General features: G+C 44.3%; 1 protein-coding gene across 7 annotated transcripts in view; it reads right to left on the bottom strand.

Moving 5' to 3' along the window:
- SFI1 (SFI1 centrin binding protein) overlaps positions 1 to 23,202 on the bottom strand; it is a 175,550-nt gene that overhangs the window by 55,186 nt on the left and 97,162 nt on the right. For all 7 annotated transcript variants that reach the window (XM_056530373.1, XM_056530334.1, XM_056530384.1 and 4 more), the window contains 5 exons: positions 22,878 to 22,959; positions 22,100 to 22,278; positions 8,106 to 8,181; positions 7,206 to 7,301; positions 6,982 to 7,058 (listed from right to left, as the gene is read on the bottom strand). In XM_056530373.1, coding sequence (XP_056386348.1) covers positions 6,982 to 7,058; positions 7,206 to 7,301; positions 8,106 to 8,181; positions 22,100 to 22,278; positions 22,878 to 22,959 — 510 coding nt within the window. The remainder of the gene's footprint in view (positions 1 to 6,981; positions 7,059 to 7,205; positions 7,302 to 8,105; positions 8,182 to 22,099; positions 22,279 to 22,877; positions 22,960 to 23,202) is intronic.

Here is a 23,202-nt window from a genome sequence, read left to right as displayed (position 1 = left end):
TTTTATCTTTTTCTTTTTGATTTTTCTGCGATTGTTTAACTACATCACCTATAGTTTTAGTTTTTCTATAAGATATCAGTGGTTTGTTTTCTGCAATTTCTTCTTCAGTTTCTATTATGTACCAATTTCTTCTAATTGCCCTTTCTAGTATTTTATTTACTGGTGAGTTCTGAAATGTTAACGCAAACCTATTTCTTTGTGAGCTATTACGTATTTTTGGTATCATTAAATCTATTCTCTGTTTCTGGTCTACTTTTTCTCTTCCTTTTCTAATTAAAGCTGCTGGATAGTCCCTTTTTATCAATCGTTCTTCCAATATTGCTGCCTGTCTTTGGTAAGTGTCTTCTTGCATGTTGTTTCTTTTTAGACGTAATAACTGCCCATACAGAATGGCATTTTTTACGGCTTGGATATGGGAACTGTGATAGTGGAGTATGGTATTTTTGGCTACCTCTTTCCGTCTGTCGTCTTTCACTACTAGCTTAATGTCGAGGAATTCCAGCATGGCACCACCAAATTGTTGAGTGAATGCCATGTTGTACCCCTTGACGCCATTAAGATAAGCCACAAAATCAGAAAATTGATCTTCGGTTCCAGGCCAAACCATAAGGACATTGTCCACATATCGGACGTATGTCCTGATGTATTGGACGAACGGATTATCAGTAGTATATACCACATTATTTTCAAAATTAGCCAAGTACAGATTGGCATACGTACAGGACACCGGCGTCCCCAGTGGGGTACCGGTGTTCTGCCTATACCATTTCTCTTAGTACATAAATGTGCTATTATGTAGTATGAATTTTAGGGCATCCTGTATGAACTGAATGTATTGTTCTGATTTATTGGTTCTCTTGAGAATATCGACTACCACCTGTACACCCGTATCGTGGGGGATACGGATGTACAGGCTAGTGACGTCTATTGAGCACAAACTCCATCCTTCCTCCCATTTAAAGTAATTGAGAATAGACAACAGATGGCCTGTATCTTGGCTATAGGCTGGTATTGTGGGTAGAAAAGTCGCAGCAAATAATCTATGTATTGGGACAGGTGCTCTGTCACAGAGCCGATCCCCGCCACTATAGGGCGTCCTGGAGGTCGGCTCGGTGACTTGTGCACCTTGGGCAAATGATACCACTTCGCAGGTTTCGGGCACTCAGGGATTAGTTTATCCGCTGTTTTCTTATATATAACCCCTGTAAACACAGATTTACTAACAAATCCCCTTAGATTCGCCAATACTTTGCTTGTTGGATCATTTAGTAGGGGTGTGTAAGTGTTGTGGTCAGACAATTGCCTTTCGGCTTCTTCATTGTATAAAGTCTTTGGGACTACTACCCTCCCCCCTTTATCTGCTCTAACTACGAAGATATCATTACGCTTTTTAAGCTTTTTAATGCTTCGTTTTCGTTGTTCGGCAGATTATTGACAGAAACAGGGTATAAGATAGACTTTACATCTTTTAAAACTGCCTTATGGAATAAGTCAACACATCCTCCCGGTGCAACTGAGGGAGAAAATGTTGACCTTTTTCCTTTTGTAAACCTTTGTGATATGCACTCTGGGGTATTAACATCTACTGTGCCAAATTCTGTAACTAGCATTTCTATGCATTTATTATCTGTTTCTTAAAAACCAGTAGGCATCAGTCCCAAAGTCTCAATTGTAGCAGGTATTTCTCCTGGATATAGTGTCTGGTCTATAATGTGGTATATACTACTGATAATCCGTTCGTCCAATACATCAGGACATACGTCCGATACGTGGACGATGTCCTTATGGTTTGGTCTGGAACCGAAGATCAATTTTCTGATTTTGTGGCTTATCTTAATGGCGTCAAGGGGTACAACATGGCATTCACTCAACAAATTGGTGGTGCCATGCTGGAATTCCTCGACATTAAGCTAGTAAAGAAAGACGACAGACTAGTTAGTGAAGGCTACAGGAAAGAGGTAATCAAAAATACCATACTCCACTATCACAGTTCCCATATCCAAGCAGTAAAAAAAGCCATTCCGTACGGGCAGTTCCTACGTCTAAAAAGAAACAACATGCAAGAAGACACTTAAAGACAGGCAGCAGAATTGGAAGAACGATTGCTAAAAAGGGACTATCCAGCAGCTTTAATTAGAAAAGGAAGAGAAAAAGCAGACAAGAAACAGAGAATAGATTTAATGATACCAAAAAAACGTAATAGCTCACAAAGAAATAGGTTCGCGTTCACATTTCAGAACTCACCAGTAAATAAAATACTAGAAAGGGCAATTAGAAGAAATTGGTACATAATAGAAACTGATGAAGACCTGATGCAGAAAACAAACCCCTGATATGTTATAGAAAAACTAAAAACTATAGGTGATGTAGTTAAACAATCGCAGAAAAATCAAAAAGAAAGATAAAAAGAGGAAAAACTTCTTGGCTAACAGATCATGTACCAGTAGGGAATTTTCAATGCAAGAATTGCAATTTTTGCAAATACAACTTAGGTTTAAGAACATTCAGGATAGGTTCAGTAACTCACACATGTAAATCCAAAAATATAGTATGTGTTATCTTCTGTCCATGTGGCTTCTATTATATCGGGAAGATGATCAGACAATTGTGGGCCAGAATTAGAGAACACTTTTATTCTCTACGCACCAAAAAGGGAGCTCCCAGATTCATCTCCCATATAATGGAAGCCCACAGAGGTAGTCACGAGTCTTTGAGGTTTGCTGGTTTAGAAAAAGTTACTGCAAAACCAGGAATAAAGTCAGATAAAAACCTTTTGAGAAGAGAGACGCACTGGATTTTAGCCACTGAGGCAACAGGAGTCATTGGACTCAATGATAAAGTTGATGTCTCAATATGCTTCTAATAGGTTTGAGACTTTAGGTTTCAGGTCTGAACTATGAGCAAGATCGCTGTAGGAGCAAGCTAGAAATAGCAACCTCCCTCTTTTTAACGTCACAAGGTGTAAGAATTGGTGATTGGTGTAGGTAATCATGCACCTGTATAAAAGATGACACATTCCGGTCCAGAGACAGGCCCGTCGAAGCACTAATCAGTGCGAAACAATGTCCTCCCTTTGATCATGTATCAGGCTGTAAGTTCGTGCAATAAATATTGCTGAACTGGAAGTATCGGTGAGTGCCGACTTTTCATTCTTCTATCAAGTACACTAATTTACAAATCTGTTTAACTTTCTGGCACCAGTTGATTTAAAAAAAATGTTTTTAAAAATTTCCTCCGGAGTACCCCTTTAAGAAGGAATCATATTCCACATACAGATCAATGCAGTTCAATTTGAACTCCCATTGATCTGTGTGATCTGTGCTCACTTGGTTGAACCTGTGATCCACACCACTAGAGCATTTAAATGTCCCTTTAGATGCGGCAATCAGCTTTGGCAGCAGCAATCTTAAAGGATTAATAGCCGACTATGCCAGCTATTAGCAGTGGCCCCAGGCTACTGAAATAAGCTGGGGCTGTCTGGTATGGACACACCCTGAGCTCCGCTGGGTTGTTTGTCAGTCTATGCTTGCCCGAAGGCCTGAAATATTCACCTGCTCGATGCCCGGAACTGCATATCCCGGGTGTCGGGCAATAGGATTTTCACATCATTGTAGGCAATACCCAATTTTTGTTCCTCGGCCACATGGTGGGACCCAGAAAGAAAGGCCTTTGGCTTTCAGGACATAATTATACGAATTATAGGTCCCACTACAGTATAGGTTGGCATCTCTCTTTAGGAGAGATGCCAACCGATACTTCTAACATACTGCAAAAAAATGGATTATGAATGGAACCTTTCTAAAATAATACTTCGTGAAATTTTATTAAAAATGTTTTATTTATTTAAACATCTACCTGAATGTGATTCCAAATCATTGGCAGACCCCCAGCTACCTTCTTCACCACCCTCTCTCTTGTGCATGTGTTTTGCGGGGGATCAAATACCTTTACATGTCGTGGTGGCCATCCACCAAGGCTGCAAGGGTTAAACTGCCAGGATCTAAGTTTACTTCAATCCCAGTAGTTGCAACAGGAGCCTGGTGTATGAAAATGTGCACCTGCTCATGACAGATATCTGTCATCAGGCTTTACAGGTTTGATTATGATAGACATCAATATTTGATCAGTAGGACTATAGCTCAACACCATAGAAAGAACCACATTCTTTCCATTGTTTAACCAGAAACAGTGCCATATATAGTTTGGTAGTGCATGGTACTGCATTCATTTAAAAATAGCTACAATACAAAGTCACTGGTGTTATGTAGGACACTGTGTTGGGTAAACAAAAAAGGTTATAGATTTTCCAACAAACAAGACTTCATTTATCTTCAGGATAGGCGATTGGTGTCTTATCTGTGAGGGACTGACTGATGGGATCCCCCCTTCCCCCACTAATGATAAGAATGAGGGGTCCACGTGGCCCTGCTTGAATAAGGCGGCAGTCAGAAATGCTCTATTGAACGCTATAGGCTTAACAAAGATAGTCAAGACAAAGCATTCCAGTGGCACCATAGTGCATGTCCCATCACTGCTCCATTGAACCAGAGGGAAACCCCGCTTCTGATGATCACCTATCCTACAGGTTTAAAAACCCCTTTAACCCCTTGAGGACCAAGTCCATTTTGACCTTAAGGACAGGGCAAATTTTATTTTGCATTTTTTTTTTTTTCCTCATCTTCTAAAAATTGTAAGCCTTTTATATTTTCATCCTCGGACTAGTATGAGGGCTTGTTTTTTGCATGACCAGATGTCCTGCGTAATATCACTCATTTTACCATAAAATGTATGGCGCAACAAAAAAAATACTATGTGTGGGGAAATTAAGAAGAAAAACGCAATTTTGCAAATTTTGGAAGGTTTCGTTTTCACGCCGTACAATTTACGGTAAAAATGACATGTGTTCTTTATTCTGTAGGTCAATATGATTAAAACGATATCCATGGTTACATATTTTTCTATTATTGTTGCGCTTAAAAAAATTTAAAAAAAACGCAAACTTTGTAACAAAATTAGTATGTTGAAAATCCTTTTTATTTTGACAATTTATAACTTTTTCATTTTTCTTTTTTTTTTCTGGCGTTCATGCCATTCCCTGTACGGAATGAATAACTTTTTTTATTTTTATTTTATTTTTTATTACATTTTAATAGTCCCCATAGGGGGACTATTTATAGCAATCCTTTGATTGCTAATACTGTTCAGTGCTAAGCATAGGGCATAGCACTGATCAGTGTTATCGGTCATCTTCTGCTCTGGTCTGCTCGATCACAGACCAGAGCAGAAGACCCGTGGAAGGCGGCGGAGGAAGTTGAGGGGACCTCTGTGCAACGTTATGGATGATCGGATTACCGTGGCATGCTGCAGGCGATCCGCTCATCCATATTTCTGCCGCAGATGCCGTGATCTGTATTGATCACGGCATCTGAAGGGGTTAATGGCAGACATAGAAACATAGAATGTGTTGGCAGATAAGAACCATTTGGTCCATCTAGTCTGCCCAATAACCTGAATCCATCAATAGTCCCTGGCCCTATCTTATATGAAGGATAGCTAATCCCATGCATGTTTAAACTCCTTTCTATTTGCAGCGAGCACTTCTGCAGGAAGACTATTCCATTCATCCACTACTCTCTCAGTAAAGTAATACTTCCTCATATTATTTTAAACCTTTGCCCCTCTAATTTAAAACTATGTCCTGTTGAGGTAGTTTTTCTTCTTATAAAAATGCTCTCCTCCTTTACCGTGTTGATTCCCTTTATGTATTTAAAAGTCTGTATCATATCCCTTCTCTCTCTTCTTTCTTCCAAGCTATACATGTTAAGGGCCTTTAACCTTTCCTGGTAAGTTTTATCCTGCAATCCATGTACTAATTTAGTAGATCTTCTCTGAACTCTCTCTAGAGAATCTATATCCTTTTGGAGATACGGTCTCCAGTACTGGTCACAATACTCCAAGTGAGGTCTCACCAGTGTTCTGTACAAGGCATGAGCACTTCTCTCTTTCTACTGCTTATACCTCTCCCTATACATCCATGCACGTCTTGAAAAAGAGCTCAGTCCAAACTAGAAACGCGATGAAAGTGCTTTTTTACACCAATTTTTTATGTCTATCCTGATGGAATAAAGATAACCTTTTATTGGGAAAAGCGCCTGTCTTTGGAGATATTTTTTAAATCGTTTATTTCACTACTGCCTGCCGACCTCCTTGGATGTTCGGGTGCTCCTGGGCTGCTGACCCACTACTGATGCGCTGCTGTAGATCTTATGCTCTGAGCATAACCAACTCTGCCTATAATGTTTATGGTAATGCACTAGGATCGCGCTCCTCTGTTCTTTTTGTCTCTTCAGTACACTTATGACTTGCTTGGCCTCTTTCTGCCTAATCTTGTAGATTTCCCTATCTTCATTGCTCTGGGTTGTTTTATAATTACTAAATGCTAGCATTTCGTTTTTTATGATTTTGGCCACTTCTGCTGAGTACCACAGTGGTCTCTTCCTTTTTCTGCTTTTACTGAGAAGTCTAATGCAATTTTCTGTTGCCTTCAATAATGCGTCTTTTAAGTAGTCCCATTTCTCCTGGATTCCATGTAATCCGTTCCAGTCTGATAGCGTTGGCGGATGTCGGCTATTACCGGTGGGTCCCTGGCTGCGATCAGCCGCCGGAACCAGCCGCGCATGATCTGAGCATCGCTCCGATGCTCACGGTCATGTGCAGGACGTAAATATACATCCTGGTGCGCGAAGTACCGCAGCACCAGGATGTAAATTTACGTCCTTTGTCGTTAAAGGGTTAAATCAGTATGTAAGAATTCGGTTCATAGGTCTCCAGTCCTTATGCTTCAAAAACAGGGGCCTCGAGGAAAGCCAGTAGTTAAAGGCTAGCAGTTTTTGTAAGAGAAATATTACAAATAAAAATGTTTGTAAAGAGTGACCTATTTTTGTGTGAACCCTTTGCAGTCATTTGAGAGGGTGTACTTACCGAAGGATGCATTCTTTGTGTTGCCACTCTTTCCTGGCCACTTCTTGCAAAACACTCTGGATATTCCTATGGTAGTGCTAAAAAGAAGAATACTTTGTACAAGACAGTGCAATAAAATGATATATGCTACCTCATGTTTAAATAAAAGTATATAAGTTAAAAAGGAACATACATAACCTCATATATATATATATATATATATATACATACACACACACACATACCTTCCATGCTTCTAGTACTCTTCTGAGCAGCCACTGTTGACAGTATACATCTGCACAAAGAAACTTCTGTCGTTTATGTCGTCTGTAAACCACAAACTGCCACAAGAAAAGGCATCTTACAAAACTAATAGTCAAGCACTATTATAATAATGTAAAATAATCAGAGCTTGCTTTGTGTCACTGCTGAATAATTTCTATATTAAATGTCCATTCTACAAATCCCATGGTACATTCAGTAAGATGTAAACTCAAGAACAAATACCTCTTGACCTGGCCAAGCTCATCAGACAATTGTTGGGTCGATCTTATGCCTTCTACATGTGGCATCACATCATACATAGTAAAATATTTGCTATCAATATTTATAATAATTATTCTTGCTGCTGAAAATCATGAACTGAGCCTAACAGGAGGCAGAAATAGAATCCTATCCCATTTTTAGTAAAAAGGAATGGAAGTTTACAGGTAAAATTGTTTTAACAGGCCCCTAAACTAATTAAATCTAATCTGCAAAGTACCTTAGCAGCCGTAGGATTGCCAATGGGTCCTAACCTGGGAAGATATATGATGATACCCTATCCCCCGCCATGTTTTCTAGGCATTACTAGTTCACTGCAAGTGACTAATTTTGTATTTCCATATTAGGTGGATATAATTCACTAACAAATCAGCCATAACATTAAAATCAGTATAATGTAGGTACCCTTCTTACTATAAAAAAAGGCTGGACTTAAAAGGCATGGATGTCACGAGACCTGGTAAGGTGTTCTGTGGTATACAGTACCAATACACCAGCAGTTGTGAGGTGTGACTGCCATGGATCAGACTTGTTTTGATTTATCCATAATCAGTTATCTCTTTACCTGATAGTGGATTAAATATTATCAGTATTTATCTTACCAGCCTCCACTGATCCCAAGCATTCCTTTTACAGAGCTGTTGGTGATGACATGAAGCAGATTCTTCTCTGTATCGCCTAGCATGGAAAAGAAAAAAATGAATGCAATTGTCAATTAATACATAGAGACACATCATATACACTCTCACGTAGCAAGCTATCCACATAAATAAATGAAGCAGATCAATTAGATGTATAACTGCAAATCAACCATTATGCAAAAACTGCAGCAATCCATAATTCAAATGAATTCTCTTTATTCACACGACTATGCGCATTGTGTGAACGGTGGAGTTAGATATGGTCCTACAGTTGTGAACAAAAAAAAAATTTTTGGGCAACTTTTGGCTGTAAGCAAAAAATTACAAAAGAGCTTACCAAACCAAATTTCAGTTTTCACTTTGCAGTGGTCAGGGATTTATCAAGTGCAAAAGTCGCACAAAAAGTCACAACCGCCTACAAAGCAGCATAAAATTTAAGCCTGGACCTGTCTTAGAAAACTTGCTTTGGAGAGCAGTATTTCATATTTCCCACCGGGAGCCGAGATTACGTCTCTGGCGGGAAATATGAAATCACAGCTGCATAAAAGGAGCCACACATCTCTTGTTTTTTTGCCTAGTGTCAGCATCCTAGCGGCAAGCAGCATATACACATGGTCCTGTGTCCTCCAATGAAGTGCTTGAGAAAATGAGGGTTGTAGTTTAGGAACAGCTGGAGGCTCCCTGTTTTATGGGCGTTCTCCCCAGAGGAGAGCCCTATAAATGTACTAACATATTTGTGTGTTTTTTTCTTATTTCAGATCCATTTATGCAGAGGACTACTTCGGATAAGGAGGACTACAATGACCCACATTATTTTCTTCTTTTTAAACATTAATAAAATGGTTAACGAGGGCTTACGGGGAGTGTTTTTTTGGAATAAAAGGTTTTTTAAACGTGATTTTTTTTAAATTCACTTTACAGGCTTAGTAGTGGAAGCAGTCTTATAGACTGAATCCATTACTAAGCGTGGGCTTAGAGTTAGCCTCAAAAACAGCTAGTGCTAACCCCCAATTATTACCCTGGTACCCACTTCCACAGGGGTGCTGGTAACAACAGGCCTGGAGCATCAAAAATGGCGCTCCTGGGCCTAGGTGGTAACAGGCTGGCATTATTTAGGCTGGGGAGGGCCAGTAACAACAGTCCTTGTCCACCCTGGTAACGTCAGGCTGCTTGGTTGGTATCTGTCTGAAAATGAAAATAGGGGGAACCCCACACTTTTTTTTTTTTGTATTTTTTATTTTATTAATATTTAATTATTTCCAAAAACGTTTGTGGTTCCCTTTGTTTTCATTCTCAGCCAGATCCCAACCAAGCAGCAACAGTGACGTTACCAGGGTGGGCAAGGACCATTGTTACTGGCCCTCCCCAGCCTAAATAACGCCAGCCTGTTACCACCTAGGCCCAGGAGCGCCATTTTTGACGCTCCAAGCCTGTTAGTACCGTCTCTTCCCAGCACACCTGTGGCGATGGGTAATAGTTGGGGGTTAGCGCTAGTTGTTTTTGAGGCTAACACTAAGCCCTGGCTTAGTAATGAATTCTGTCTATAAGACTGCTTCCACTACTAAGAAAGTAAAGCAAATTTAATTTAAAAAAAAAAAAAACATGTTAAAAAAAAATAACTAAAAACATTTATTCCCCCAAAAAAATCCCCCTACAAGGTGGTTATATGCTGCTGTCTCTAGGAGGTATGACACTATGGCATCAAAGAAGTCGGTTCCTCCCAGCAGGATATACCTGACTCCAGGCCCTGAGCTAATCAGTTTCAGTACCAGAGCAATAGGAGAGGACCGACAGGTCAAGGAAAAAACACGAACTGTCCGAGAACCAGAAGAAAAGATATAACTGAACACACCCTCGGACAGATAACCAAGGAGAAACCCAAAAGGGCGGGAGCTGTGTCCCCCAATGGATCCTTCGAGAAAGATTTTACGGTAAGTGTTAAAAAAAAAATCTCCTTTTCTCTATCGGCTCCGTTGGGAGACACAGACCGTGGGACGTACCAAAGCCGTCCCTTGGGTGGGCAGATAGTCAGGCAGAACGGCTGTTCCACTGCCGCCTACAGCAGTTTACGGCCCAGACTAGCATCAGACGATGCAAAGGTATGAACCCGGTAGAACCTCGAGAAAGTGTGCAAAGTGAGCAAGTAGCCGCCTTGCAAATCTGCGAGGCCGAGGCTTTGTTCTGGAGAGCCCAGGATGCCCCAACAGAAACGGGTAGAATGAGCCACAACCCTGAAGGGAGGAATCTTCCCCCTACAGCGATAGGCTTCAAAAATGGCAGCCCGGATCCACCGATAAATGGTGGCCTTGGAAGCAGGTTGTCCCTTACGATGACCTTCCGTAAGGACGAAAAAGGAATCGCACTGACGAAGCGAAGAAGAGATAGAGAGGTAAGACCTAACAGCCCGAACCACATCCAGTTTGTGGAGTAAACGCTCCTTAGGATGAGAAGGAGCGGGACAAAAGGACAGAAGAACAATGTCCTCATTGAGATGAAAGGCCGAAACAACCTTAGACAAAAAGGAAGGATCTGGTCGGAAGACAACCTTGTCCTGGTGAATCACCAGAAACAGAGCACAGCAGGAGAGAGCTGCCAATTCAGACACCCTCCGAATGAAGGTGATAGCAACAAGAAACGCCACTTTCCAAGAAAAGAGGCGCAGGGACACCTTCCCTAAGGGGTTCAAGAGGTTCACCTTGGAGGACACCCAGAACCAGATTCAAGTCCCAAGGGGGAGAAGGTGACCGATAAGTAGGGGAGCATGCGCCACTCCTTGAAGGAAGGTCCAGACATGAGAACTAGAAGCCAGAGGACGCTGGAAAAGAATAGAAAGGGCTGAAGAGGGCCACGTCTGGAATGCCCCAGAGGTCGCAGATCTGTGCGAAGACCTCTGGATGTAGGGACCACTCGCCGGGGTCGGCTGAGGACTGGCTGAGGAAGTCCGCTTCCCAGTTGAGCACACCCGGAATGTGAATCGCCGAAATGGCCGGAACCTTGTTTTGAGAATCTTTGTCACCTCGGCCATGGCTGCCGAGCTGCGAGTGCCACCTTGCCGACTTATGTACGCTACGGACATGGCGTTGTCCGACAGGACGCGGACAGGGCGGGACTGAAGCAGGGACTCCCAATGAAGACAAAGAAGAATCGCCCTCAGCTCCAAGATGTTTATATCGGAAGAAGGGCTTCCCAGGGAGACCAGAGGCCTTGAACCGTCCAGTCCCTGAACACACCGCCCAAGCCCGACAGACTGGCATCCGTTTTAACTACCTGCCAGTTGAGGGAAAGAAATGATCACCTCTAAAGAAGAAGGGGGGAGCGGAGCCACCAGAGCAGAGACTGACGGATCCGACGAGGGAGAGCAATCTTGCAATCGAGAGACAGAGGAGATCTGTCCTATCGAGAGAGAATCGCCAGTTGAAGGGGACAGTAATGAAACTGGGCAAAGGGTATGGCTCCCATGGCCGCTACCATCCGACCCAAGATTTCCATGCAAATGCGGATGGAAACTGGGGCCTGGGCCCGAAGAGAGCGGACTCCTGACAGGAGCGCCAGACGTTTGTCCGGCGGAAGGCAAATCCGGGCAGAGGCCGTGTTGAATTGAAGTCCCAAGAAGATCAAAGCCTGGATGAGAGAGAGGACAGACCTGTCCCGGTTGACCATCCACACGAAGTGATTCAGGGTCTGGAGAGTGAGAACCACATTCTCTAGAGTCTGGACTCTGGTGGGAGCCTTGATGAGAAGGTCGTCCAGGTAAGGGAGCACTGAGACTCCTCTCAACCGCAACAGGGCCATCACTGGCGCAAGGATCTTGGTAAAGACCCGAGGGAGTAGTGGACCAAAGGGTAGGGCTATGAATTGAAAATGCCCCTCCGGAATCGCAAAGCGGAGGTACCGCTGATGGCCGGGAAATATTGGAACATGACGGTAGGCATCCTTGATGTCCACCGAAGAAAGAAACTACCCTTGTTCCATGGATCCCACTACCGAACGGAGAGATTCCATTTGGAAGTGGCGGATGAGAAGAGGACGGTTGAGACGCTTGAGGTCCAGAATTGGTCGCACAGAACCGCCTTTCTTGGGGACCACAAAAAGATTGGAAAAGAAACCCCAAAAACGTTCCCCTGGAGGAATGGAGACAATAACTCCCTGGAGGAGCAGGGACTGGAGGGTCTCCCGAAACTGCTTCGCCAGAGAAGAAAACCGGGGGACTCGGGACTGAAAAAAAACGATCGGAAGGGAGACAAATTCGATTCGGTATCCGTTGGACACCACGTCTCTGACCCAAGAGTCCTGAATGTGTGCGGTCCAGATGTCTCGAAAAAGTAAGAGACGACCTCCCACCCGAGAAAAATCAGCGGGTGGGGGCTTCACTTCATGCGCAAGTGGGATTGCGGTTGCCCGATTTGGCCGCAAAACTGCCGGAACGGTTGGTGTCCGACTTCCAAGACGGACGCGCCCGGAACGAGGGAGCCTTCTTGTCCCGCGAAGGTGCCTGCCCAGACCCCTTATTGGGGCCAAAGGTCCGAAAGGACTGGAAGAAAGAGGACTTCCTCTGGGAAGTAGAGCGAGCCTTATTTTGAGGCAACAAGTAACTCTTACCCCCCGTCGCCTCAGAGATAATCTCGTCAAGGCGCTTGCCAAAAAGACTGGTACCAGTAAAAGGAAGCTCGGTGAGAGACCTTTTGGAGGCGGCATCCGCATCCCACGCCTTAAGCCACATGGATCGGTGGAGGGCCGCTAGGAGACCCACAGCAAAGGCAGCACAACGGACTGACTGCATGGAAGCTGTGCACAGAAAGTCCCCAGCTTTAGAGCATTGGAGAACCAAAGCAGAAAGATCCTCTGGGGGGAATCCCGCCAGGATACCCTGACGGAGTTTTGAGCACCACACCGAAAGGGCCTTGGGACCCCCATGCAGAGGCGAAGGTGGGAAGCAGAAAAGAGCCTGCTGCTTCAGAAGCAAACTTCGCTAAGGACTCCACCTTCTTGTCTGTCGAGTCCTTGAGGGCAGCCGCATCTGCTAGCGGCAGTGTAGTAGCCTTAGAGAGGCGGGAAATTGGTGGATCCACCGAGGGAGGGGAAACCACCTTAGAGGCAAGGTCCTTGGCGAATGGGTAACGCACTTGAACCTTCTTCAATCCCGGGAACCTCTTGTCCGGATGTCTCCAAGCAGATTCCAGAAGGATGTCAAATTCAGCGTGAGAGCTGAACCTTTGAGGTGCTGGTTTAGCATGATGAAAGGATACTTCAGGAGTCACGTCCGAAGATCCTGGGTCCACTAAGTGAAAGGTGTCTCTTATGACCGCAACCAATGAGTTCACCGTTTCAACTGTATCAGAGCAGTTCTCTGAGTCAGATGCAGATTCGGAAGCCTCATCCGCCAGTTCACCAGGAGAATGTGAACGAGTGGAGGCAGCCCTGGAGGGGGCGACTGTGACCGGGTACGCGGCTCTGGCGAGGCTGAGTGGCGACTCCGGGAACGTCCTCTGGAGGAGAGACGTCTGTGAACAGATGACACGGAGGGGCGAGACCCACGGGGGGGGGGTGGAGCGCCCACGTCTACCTGAAGACTCAATGTAAGAGTCAGAAGAAGCACAGCTAGTACGCTTGTGAGAGCGTGAGGCTTGTGGAGAAGAGGAGCGGGACTCTCTAGAGGGCCGGCACAGGGCAGACCTCTTCAAGGCAGACACCACGTCACGGGAGGCCTCAGCCACCAAACGGGAGACTTGAGTCAAGTCAGTCATATACTAGGATGTATATCAGTCATATATTGATTGGAGGACGATTCGCGCCTCCAGTAAGCTCTGGCGGCCCTGTGGGCAGAGCTATAGCGCCCCGGCCGCCGAAATGCCGATGAAGAAGAATAAAAATGGTGCCCACTCCTTGCCCAGAGCGCACATGTCGTCCGCATATGCGCTCGCGGGGAAGTGAGCAGGCAAGACTGATATGCGCCGGCAGCAGTATGCTGCTGAAGTGAAAGTAAGTCGGCACTTCATGCGCCCGTACAGTACAAGTGCCACGGCTGTCAGCTGCATTGTAACACACACACACACACACACACGAGTGCACAGTAACACACACACACACACACACACGAGTGCATAGAAAAAACTAAGCCATTCATCCCAATATGCCACTGCTCTCCCCAGAATAATAAAGATTAAGCCTCTAGCACAGGCCAGCCCCTAGGTGGGCCAAAAACTGAGGGTCTCCAGGGGTTGCGAGTCAGCACCTAAGGAAGAAAGGAATTATATATATATATATATATATATATATATATATATATATATATAATATATATATATATATACTCACCTCAGTCAGAAGAACTTACCTAATGGAGTCTTCAGTCAGCTTTTTGTCACCTGCATCATGCCGAGCTACCATGTGCGAGCGAGGCGAGCAGGGAAATAGGGGGGACCCGGACCCATGAGGTACAACCCCAGACGCTGACCGTTGGAGAGAGGGGGTGAACAGCGCATATATGCAATGTCTGTGCCCCCTCAATTGCAATGGGGAAACCGTGAGCTGCAGTTCCTTAGTCCCCACCTGAAAACATGAAAGAAAAAGGAATAAAAAACTAACACATTCCCTAACTAGGAAAATAAGAAAACATAAGACCTGGTCTGGAAAAATCCAGACCATGTCCACCTCCTTCAGACACTAAGCTAAAACTGATTAGCTCAGGGCCTGGAGGCGGGTATATCCTGCTAGGAGGAGCCGAGTTCTTTGTTGCCATAGTGTCATACCTCCTAGAGACCGCATCATACACCCACGGTCTGTGTCCCCCAATGGAGCGGATAGAGAAAAGGAGATTTTTATGCTTACCGTAAAATCTCTTTCACGAAGGATCCATTGGGGGACACAGACCGTGGGTATATGCTGCTAGGAGGCTTGACACTATGGCAACAGAAAAGTCGGCTCCTCCCAGCAGGGTATACCCGCCTCCAGGCCACTGAGCTAATCAGTTTTAGTCCCAGAGCAATAGGAGAAGACCGACAGGTCGAAGGAAAAAAAAAAAAAAAACACACACTGTCCGAGAACCAGAAGAAAAAAATAACTGAACACACCCTCGGACAGATAACCGAATAGGAACACCAGAAAAGGGTGGGAGCTGTGTCCCCCAATGGATCCTTCGAGAAAGAGATTTTACGGTAAGCATAAAAATCTCCTTTTCTCTATCGGCTCCATTGGTGGACACAGACCGTGGGACGTACCAAGCCGTCCCTTGAGTGGGCAGAGAATCAGTCAGGCAGACGGCTGGACCACCGCTGCCTGCAGCACTTTACAGCCCAGACTAGCATCAGCCGATGCAAAGGTGTGAACCTGGTAGAACCTCGAGAAAGTGTGCAAAGACGACCAGGTGGCCGCTTTACAGATCTGCGAGGCAGAGGTCTTGTTACGGAGAGCCCAGGATGCCCCAACAGAATGGGTGGAATGCGCCAAAACCCTGAAGGGAGGGATCTTCCCCCTGCAGTGATAAGCTTCCAAAATAGCAGATGGGATCCACAGAGAAATGGTGGCCTTGTAAGCAGGGTGTACCCTACGAGGACCTTCCGTAAGGATGAAAAAAGAATCGCACTGGCGAAAGGAAGAGGTGACAGATAGGTAGGTCCGCACAGCCCACACCACATCCAGTTTGTGGAGTAAATGCTCCTTGGGATGAGAGGGAGCGGGACAAAAAGGAGGGAAGGACGATGTCCTCATTGAGATGAAAGGCCGACACGACCTTAGGTAAAAAGGAAGGGTCTAACCGGAAAACAACCTTGTCCTGGTGAATCACCAGAAAAGTCCCAAGGGGGAGAAGGGGACCAATAAGGGGGGGGGGGGGGGGGGGGAGAGTATGTGCCACGCCCTGAAGGAAGGTTCTAACATGAGAATTGGATGCTAAAGGACGCTGAAAAAGAATAGAAAGGGCCGAAACCTGACCCTTAAGGGAGCTGAGAGCAAGTCCCTGTTCCAACCCCGACTGTATAAAGGAGAGAAGACGGGGAACGGAAAAGTAACGGGAGAAAAACCCTGAGCTTCGCACCAACGAAAATAAGACTTCCAGGTACGATGGTAAATTTTCGCAGAGGAAGGCTTGCGAGCCCTGAGCATGGTGCGAATCACTTGGGAAGAGAACCAGTGAGCTCTTAAAACCTCTCTCAACCTCCACGCCGTCAAATGCAGCGACTGTAAATTGGGGTGGCAAAGGGGACCCTGTGACAGTAGGTCTGGATGAAGTGGAAGGCGGAACGGAACGTCGTCCAGGAGCCTGACCACGTCGGCGTACCACGCCCTTCGGGGCCAATCTGGAGCCACTAGGATGGCGGAAAGATCCTCCGCTTTTAGCTTCCTCAGGACCCTGGAAAGGAGAGGAAGGGGAGGGAACAGAAAGGGCAAGGCAAAGCTCGCCCAAGGAATCACCAGGGCATCCACGGCTAGAGCCAGGGGGTCCCAGGACCGACACAAACCGAGGAATCTTTCAATTGTGTCGAGACGCGAAGAGGTCCACGTCTGGAACGCCCCAGAGGTCGCAGATCTGTGCAAACATCTCCGGATGCAGGGACCACTTGCCGGGGTCGGCTGAGGACCGGCTGAGAAAATCCGCTTCCCAGTTGAGCACTCCCGGAATGTGAATCGCCGAAATGGCCGGAACCCAGTGTTCCGCCCAAAGAAGAATCCTTGTCCCCTCGGCCATTGCTGCAGAGCTGCGAGTGCCACCCTGGTGATTGATGTATGCCACGGCCGTGGCATTGTCCGACTGGACCCGGACAGGACGGCCCTGAAGCAGGCACTCCCAATGAAGCAGACAAAGGTGGATCGCCCTCAGTTCCAAGATGTTTATGGGAAGAAGGGCTTCTCGGGGAGACCAGAGGCCTTGAACCGTTCGGTCCCAGAAAACACCTCCCCAGCCCGACAGACTGGCATCTGTTGTGACCACCTGCCGGTGGAGGGGAAGAAATGATCGCCCCTGAAGAAGCAGGGGGGAGCGGAGCCACCAAAGAAGAGACCGACGAGACTGTCGAGGGAGAACAATCTTGCGGTAGAGAGACAGAGGGGACCTGTACCACCGGGAGAGAATCGCCAGTTGAAGAGGACGGTAATGGCTGCCACCATCCGACCCAGGACTTCCATGCAAGTACGGATGGAGACTGGGGTCGGAGGGAGCCCCGCTTTTTGTCCGTGTACAGAGCCCCGCTTGTTGTCCGTGTACAGAGCCTCATATACGTTAATAAGGATACAGTGTTATGCAGAGGTGCACTTATAACAATTTTATAGACAAATGATACTATTTACAGTCGCGCGGGGGGCGTGTTTTCTTCTTCCTAGGGGGGCATGACAGAAAATAATTGAGAAGCACTGTTGTAGACCCAGTTTTTTTTTTTAGAATAGAATAATAGAAGAAATAGAAGAAAAAGCCCCCAAAATTTTTAACCCAATTTCTCTCGATTAAGGAAATACCTCACATGTGTATGTAAAGTGTTCGGCGGGCGCAGTAGAGGGCTCAGAAGGGAAGGAGAGACCATGAGATTTTGGAGAATGAATTTTGCAGAAATGGTTTTTGGGCGGCATGTCACATTTAGGAAGCCCCTATGGTGCCAGAACAGCAGAAAAAACCCCACATGGCATACCATTTTGGAAACTACACCCCTCAAGGCACGTAACAAGGGGTCCAGTAAGCCTTTACACCTCACAGGAGTTTGACGACTTTTCGTTAAAATCGGATGTGTAAATGAAAAAAAAAAAAATTTCACTAAAGTGCAGTTTTTTCCTCAAATTTACCATTTTTACAAAAGGTAATGGGAGAAAATGCCCCCCAAAATTTGTAACCCCATCTCTGAGTATTGGAATACCCCATGTAAGGACGTAAAATGCTCTGCTGGCGCACTACAATGCTCAGAAGAGAAGGAGCGCCATTGGGCTTTTGGAAAGCAAATTCGTTTGGAATGGTAGTCAGGGGCCATGTGCGTTTACAAAGCCCCCAGTGGTGCCAGAACAGTAGACCCCCACATGTGACCCCATTTTGGAAACTACACCCCTTACAGAAATTAATAAGGGGTGCAGTGAGTATTTACACCCCACTGGCGTTTGACAGATCTTTGGAACAGTGGGCTGTGCAAATGAAAAATTTAATTTTTCATTTTCACGGACCACTGTTCCAAAAATCTGTCAGACACCTGTGGGGCGTAAATGCTCACTGCACCCCTTAATGCATTACATGAGGGGTGTAGTTTCCAAAATGTGGTCACGTGTGGGTATTTATGTTTTTGTGTTTATGTCAAAACCGCTGTAAAATCAGCCATCCCTGTGCAAATCACCAATTTAGGCCTCAAATGTACATAGTTCGCTCTCACTCCTGAGCCTTGTTGTGCGCCCAAAGAGCATTTTACGCCCACATATGGGGTATTTCCGTACTCAGGAGAAATTGCGTTACAAATTTTGGGGGTCTTTTTTTCCTTTTACTGCTTGTGAAAATAAAAAGTATGGGGCACCACCAGCATGTACGTATAAACTTTTTTTTTACACTAACAGGCTGGTGTAGCCCCAACTTTTCCTTTTCATAAGGGGTAAAAGGAGAAAAAGCCCCCTAAAATTTGTAGTGCAATTTCTCCCGAGTACGGAAATACCCGATATGTGGCCCTAAACTGTTTCCTTGAAATACGACAGGGCTCTGAAGTGAGAGGGCGCCATGAGCATTTGAGGACTGAATTAGGGATTGCATAGGAGTATTCTACTCCAGTGATTCCGAAACAGGGTGCCTCCAGCTGTTGCTAAATTCCCAGCATGCCTGGACAGTCAGTGGCTGTCCAGAAATGCTGCGAGTTGTTGTTTTGCAACAGATGGAGGCTCCGTTTTGAGAAACACTGCCGCACTATACTTTTTCATTTTTATTGGGGGGGGGACAGTGTAAGGGGGTGTATATGTAGTGTTTTACCTTTTATGTGTTAGTGTAGTGTTGTGTTTTTTGGGTACATTCACACTGGCGGGTTACAGTGAGTATCCCCGCTAGGAGTTTGCGCTGCGACAAAAAATTTACCGCAGCCCAAACTTGAAGCAGGAAACTTACTGTAAACCTGCCCGTGTGAATGTACCCTGTAGGTTCACATGGGGGGCAAACCTCCAGCTGTTTCAAAACTACAACTCCCAGCATATACTGACTGAGGAGTTGTACTTTTGCAACAGCTGGAGGCACACTGGTTGGAAAACCTTCAGTTAGGGGTATTCTACGCCACTAATACAGAACCTATGTCCACCCCTATGCAAATCCCTAATTTAGGCCTCAAATGCGCATGGCGCTCTCACTTTGGAGCCCTGTCGTATTTTAAGGCAACAGTTTAGGGCATCGCCGTACTCAGGAGAAATTGCATAACAACTTTTGGGGGCTTTTTCTCCTTAAACCCCTTATGAAAAGGTGAAGTTGGGGTCTACACCAGCATGTTAGTGTAAAAAAATATATATTTTTTTACACTAACATACTGGTGTTTCCCTATACTTTTCATTTTCACAAGAGGTAATATGTGGGCGCAAAGTACTCTGCGGGCGCACAACAAGGCCTAGAAGGGACAGTGCACCATGTACATTTGAGGTGATTTGCACAGGGGTGGCCGATTGTTACAGCGGTTTTGACAAACGCAAAAAAAAAAAAAAAAAACACGTGTGACCCAATTTTGGAAACTAGACCCCTCACAGAATGTAATAAGGGGTGCAGTGAGAATTTACAACCCACAAGTGTCTGACAGATCTTTGGAACAGTGGGCTGTGCAAATTAAAAATTTTGTACAGCCCACTGTTCCAAAGATCTAACAGACACCAGTGGGGGGTAAATGCTCACTGTTCCCTTTGTTACGTTCCTCAAGGGGTCTAGTTTCCAAAATGGTATGCCAGGTGTTTTTATTTGCTGTTCTGGCACCATAGGAGCTTCATAAATGTGACATGCCCCCTGAGCAAAATTTGCTCTCAAAAAGCCAAATAAGACTCCTTCTCTTCTGAGCATTGTAGTTCGCCCGTAGTGCACTTCAGGTCAACTTATGGGGTACCTCCATACTCAGAAGAGATAAGGTTACAAATTTTGGGGGGGTATTTTTTGCTATTAACCCTTGCAAAAATGTGAAAATTGGGGGGAAACACATTTTAGTGAAAAAAAATTATTTTTTACATATGCAAAAGTCGTCAAACACCTGTGGGGTATTAAGGCTCACTTAATTCCTTGTTACGTTCCTCAAGGGGTCTAGTTTCCAAAATAGTATGCCATGTGTTTTTTCAGAAAAACTTACTCTCCAAAATCCTTGTCGCTCCTTCGCTTCTGAGCCCTCTACTGCGCCTGCCGAACAATTTACATAGACATATGAGGTATGTGCTTACTCGAGAGAAATTGGGTTACAAATATAAGTATAAATTTTCTATTTTTACCCCTTGTAAAAATTCAAAAATTGGGTCTACAAGAACATGCGAGTGTAAAAAATGAAGATTGTGAATTTTCTCCTTCACTTTGCTGCTATTCCTGTGAAACACCTAAAGGGTTAAAATGCTGACTGAATGTCATTTTGAATACTTTGGGGGGGTGCAGTTTTTTATAATGGGGTCATTTGTGGGGTATTTCTAATATGAAGACCCTTCAAATCCACTTCAAACCTGAACTGGTCCCTGAAAAATAGTGAGTTTGAAAATTTTTTTAAAAATTGGAAAATTGCTGCTGAACTTTGATGCCCTCTGGTATCTTCAAAAAGTAAAAACATGACAATTTTATGATGCAAACATAAAGTAGACATATTGGAAATGTGAATAATAAAAAAATGTATTTGGAATATCTATTTTCCTTACAAGCAGAGAGCTTCAAAGTTAGAAAAATGCTAAATTTTCAAATTTTTCATAAAATTTTGGGATTTTTCACCAAGAAAGGATGCAAGTTACCATAAAATTTTACCACTATGTTAAAGTAGAATATGTCACGAAAAAACAATCTCGGAATCAGAATGATAACAAAGCATTCCAGAATTATTAATGTTTAAAGTGACAGTGGTCAGATGTTCAAAAAATGGCCGGGTCCTAAGGTGTAAAATGGCTGGGTCCTTAAGGGGTTAAATTAAGTTAGAAAAACTGAACCAAAATTTGGTATTGGTGTAATCAGGCTGATGTAAAGTATCAAAACAATATGTAAATTTGACCACAAGGTGAATGGCGAAAATTTCACCTTACAAATAATTTTTTTTTTTTGAGAAAGCGTTCTAGTGGACATGAAACTGTTGGTGTGTTCCTCTCTGCTATAACCCGCTACTCGAGCAAATGAAGAAGCGGTTTTATTGCACAAGTACCTGGAGTGCCGCCTGCTATTCTCTATCGATTGATACTGCTTTATGGACTGTGTCTATTTGAGGCAGGCACCGGCAGTGCTACCGTGGATGGGTGGTCTCGGATGATCCTGGACTCAAGTGTGTATATGACTGGCTGGAAAGGTGCATGCAGTAAATACTCTCTTGACGTTTTAATTTTAATTTTTTTTTGTTTCAGAGCATATGTTATGGAAAAATGAAAAGGTGTCATTACAAAGTATACTTCCCCGCAAAAAAAAAGCCTCATATGGGTCTGTAGGTAGAAAAACTAAGTTATGGCTATTATAGGACAAGGAGGAAAAACTGAAAGTGCAGAAACTAATAAAGACCCTATTTTCATACTATTTTGGTTGAAATTATTTTCTCTATCAGGACAAGTGGATTTTCTTGAGGGACAAGTAGATTGTGTTCCGCTTTATTCCCTAGGACAAGTATTTTTTTTATTTTTTTTTTATTTCCACACCCCTGTAGAAGTATAAAAATAAATAGAAATGGAAACAAAGGAAGACTTGCAAACAAGTAAAATAGTGCACTAAAGACAAGCACATATAAGTAACCCTACTACAGTCTGTAACAAGTTAACTTTTTTTTCCATCACACACGGTTACAGTTATTAACATTGGACCCCTATTATCTTACTCTGCTTTTAGATCTTCAACATGTTCTTTCCATGTACGGAATGAAAGCAAGAGCAGTCTCCTGCAGTAGTGTTCTGAAGCCAACACAGCCTCCTCACGCTGTGCATAAAGCGTAGCCAGACTACTTTTCCACGTGCACCAATATTGCTCAACCAACCTTAAGTTGCAGTGCAGAATAGCCTAGAATTAAAGGTAGTATATATCAGGACAGGTGTTTTTCTAGCTTTGTGCTTCAATATTCACCTCCATACAGAATGTTAGTAAAAAAACAAGGACTTTTTGCTAGGTGCCATTTAAAATAGAATTCTGGTTTAGAAAAAGCCATGGGTAAATAAAAAAAAAATAAAAAAAAAAGGAGTATAGGAAAGAACAGGCTAGTATAGAATAAAATAATATATTTAGGGTTATTCAAGACTGACTGTACCATCCCAACAGCTTTCGTTATTTTGCATCGACTCAAACTGCATTACTTTTCCATATACTTCTTGGGGTGCATTGGCACTACGTTTGGGACATACAGCTGCCAGATTTGGTGGGAGATTTAACAACAGGCCGCTGCTGTATCCCTGCCGGACCAGCGCCGCATCCCATTTGTTTGAACGAGCCGGCCTGAGTCCGATCGGGACTCCGGTCAGCTCATTATTGCTGGACTGAAAATCACAGCAGACCATAGTTTTTCAGTCCGGGATACAGCGGCAGTCTGATTCGGCAGCCGTATGCCTAAAACGTAGTGTGAATGTAGCCTTACTCTGCATTATGCTTGCGCATGCGGTACTCACCATTCTCTCAGCTAAACGATTCTCCTGTTGATGTTTCAGTTTCCTTTTCCAACTGAAGAGCACACTTCTCTGTACACAAAAACTAATGAACAAACAAAAGCAATGGTATTTTTGATCATATAGGATAGTTCCTCATTTTAAGTATATGTGGCACATCCACGGGATAGCTAATAGGTTCCCAAGTTGGGAACCTTCACCTATCAGGGGAACTGGTATCCTGAAACCTTTGTTTACAATTGTTAAAAAAGGCTGCTCCAAGTCTTGTAGGAGATGGACTGCGTGCATGCAGAGTTTCCATTGTATTATGTAAGCATAACAGAACGAG

This window comes from Hyla sarda, chromosome 1 (genome assembly GCF_029499605.1).
Source record: "Hyla sarda isolate aHylSar1 chromosome 1, aHylSar1.hap1, whole genome shotgun sequence".
Lineage (NCBI taxonomy): Eukaryota > Metazoa > Chordata > Amphibia > Anura > Hylidae > Hyla > Hyla sarda.
This window is presented reverse-complemented; position numbering and strand designations above follow the sequence as displayed.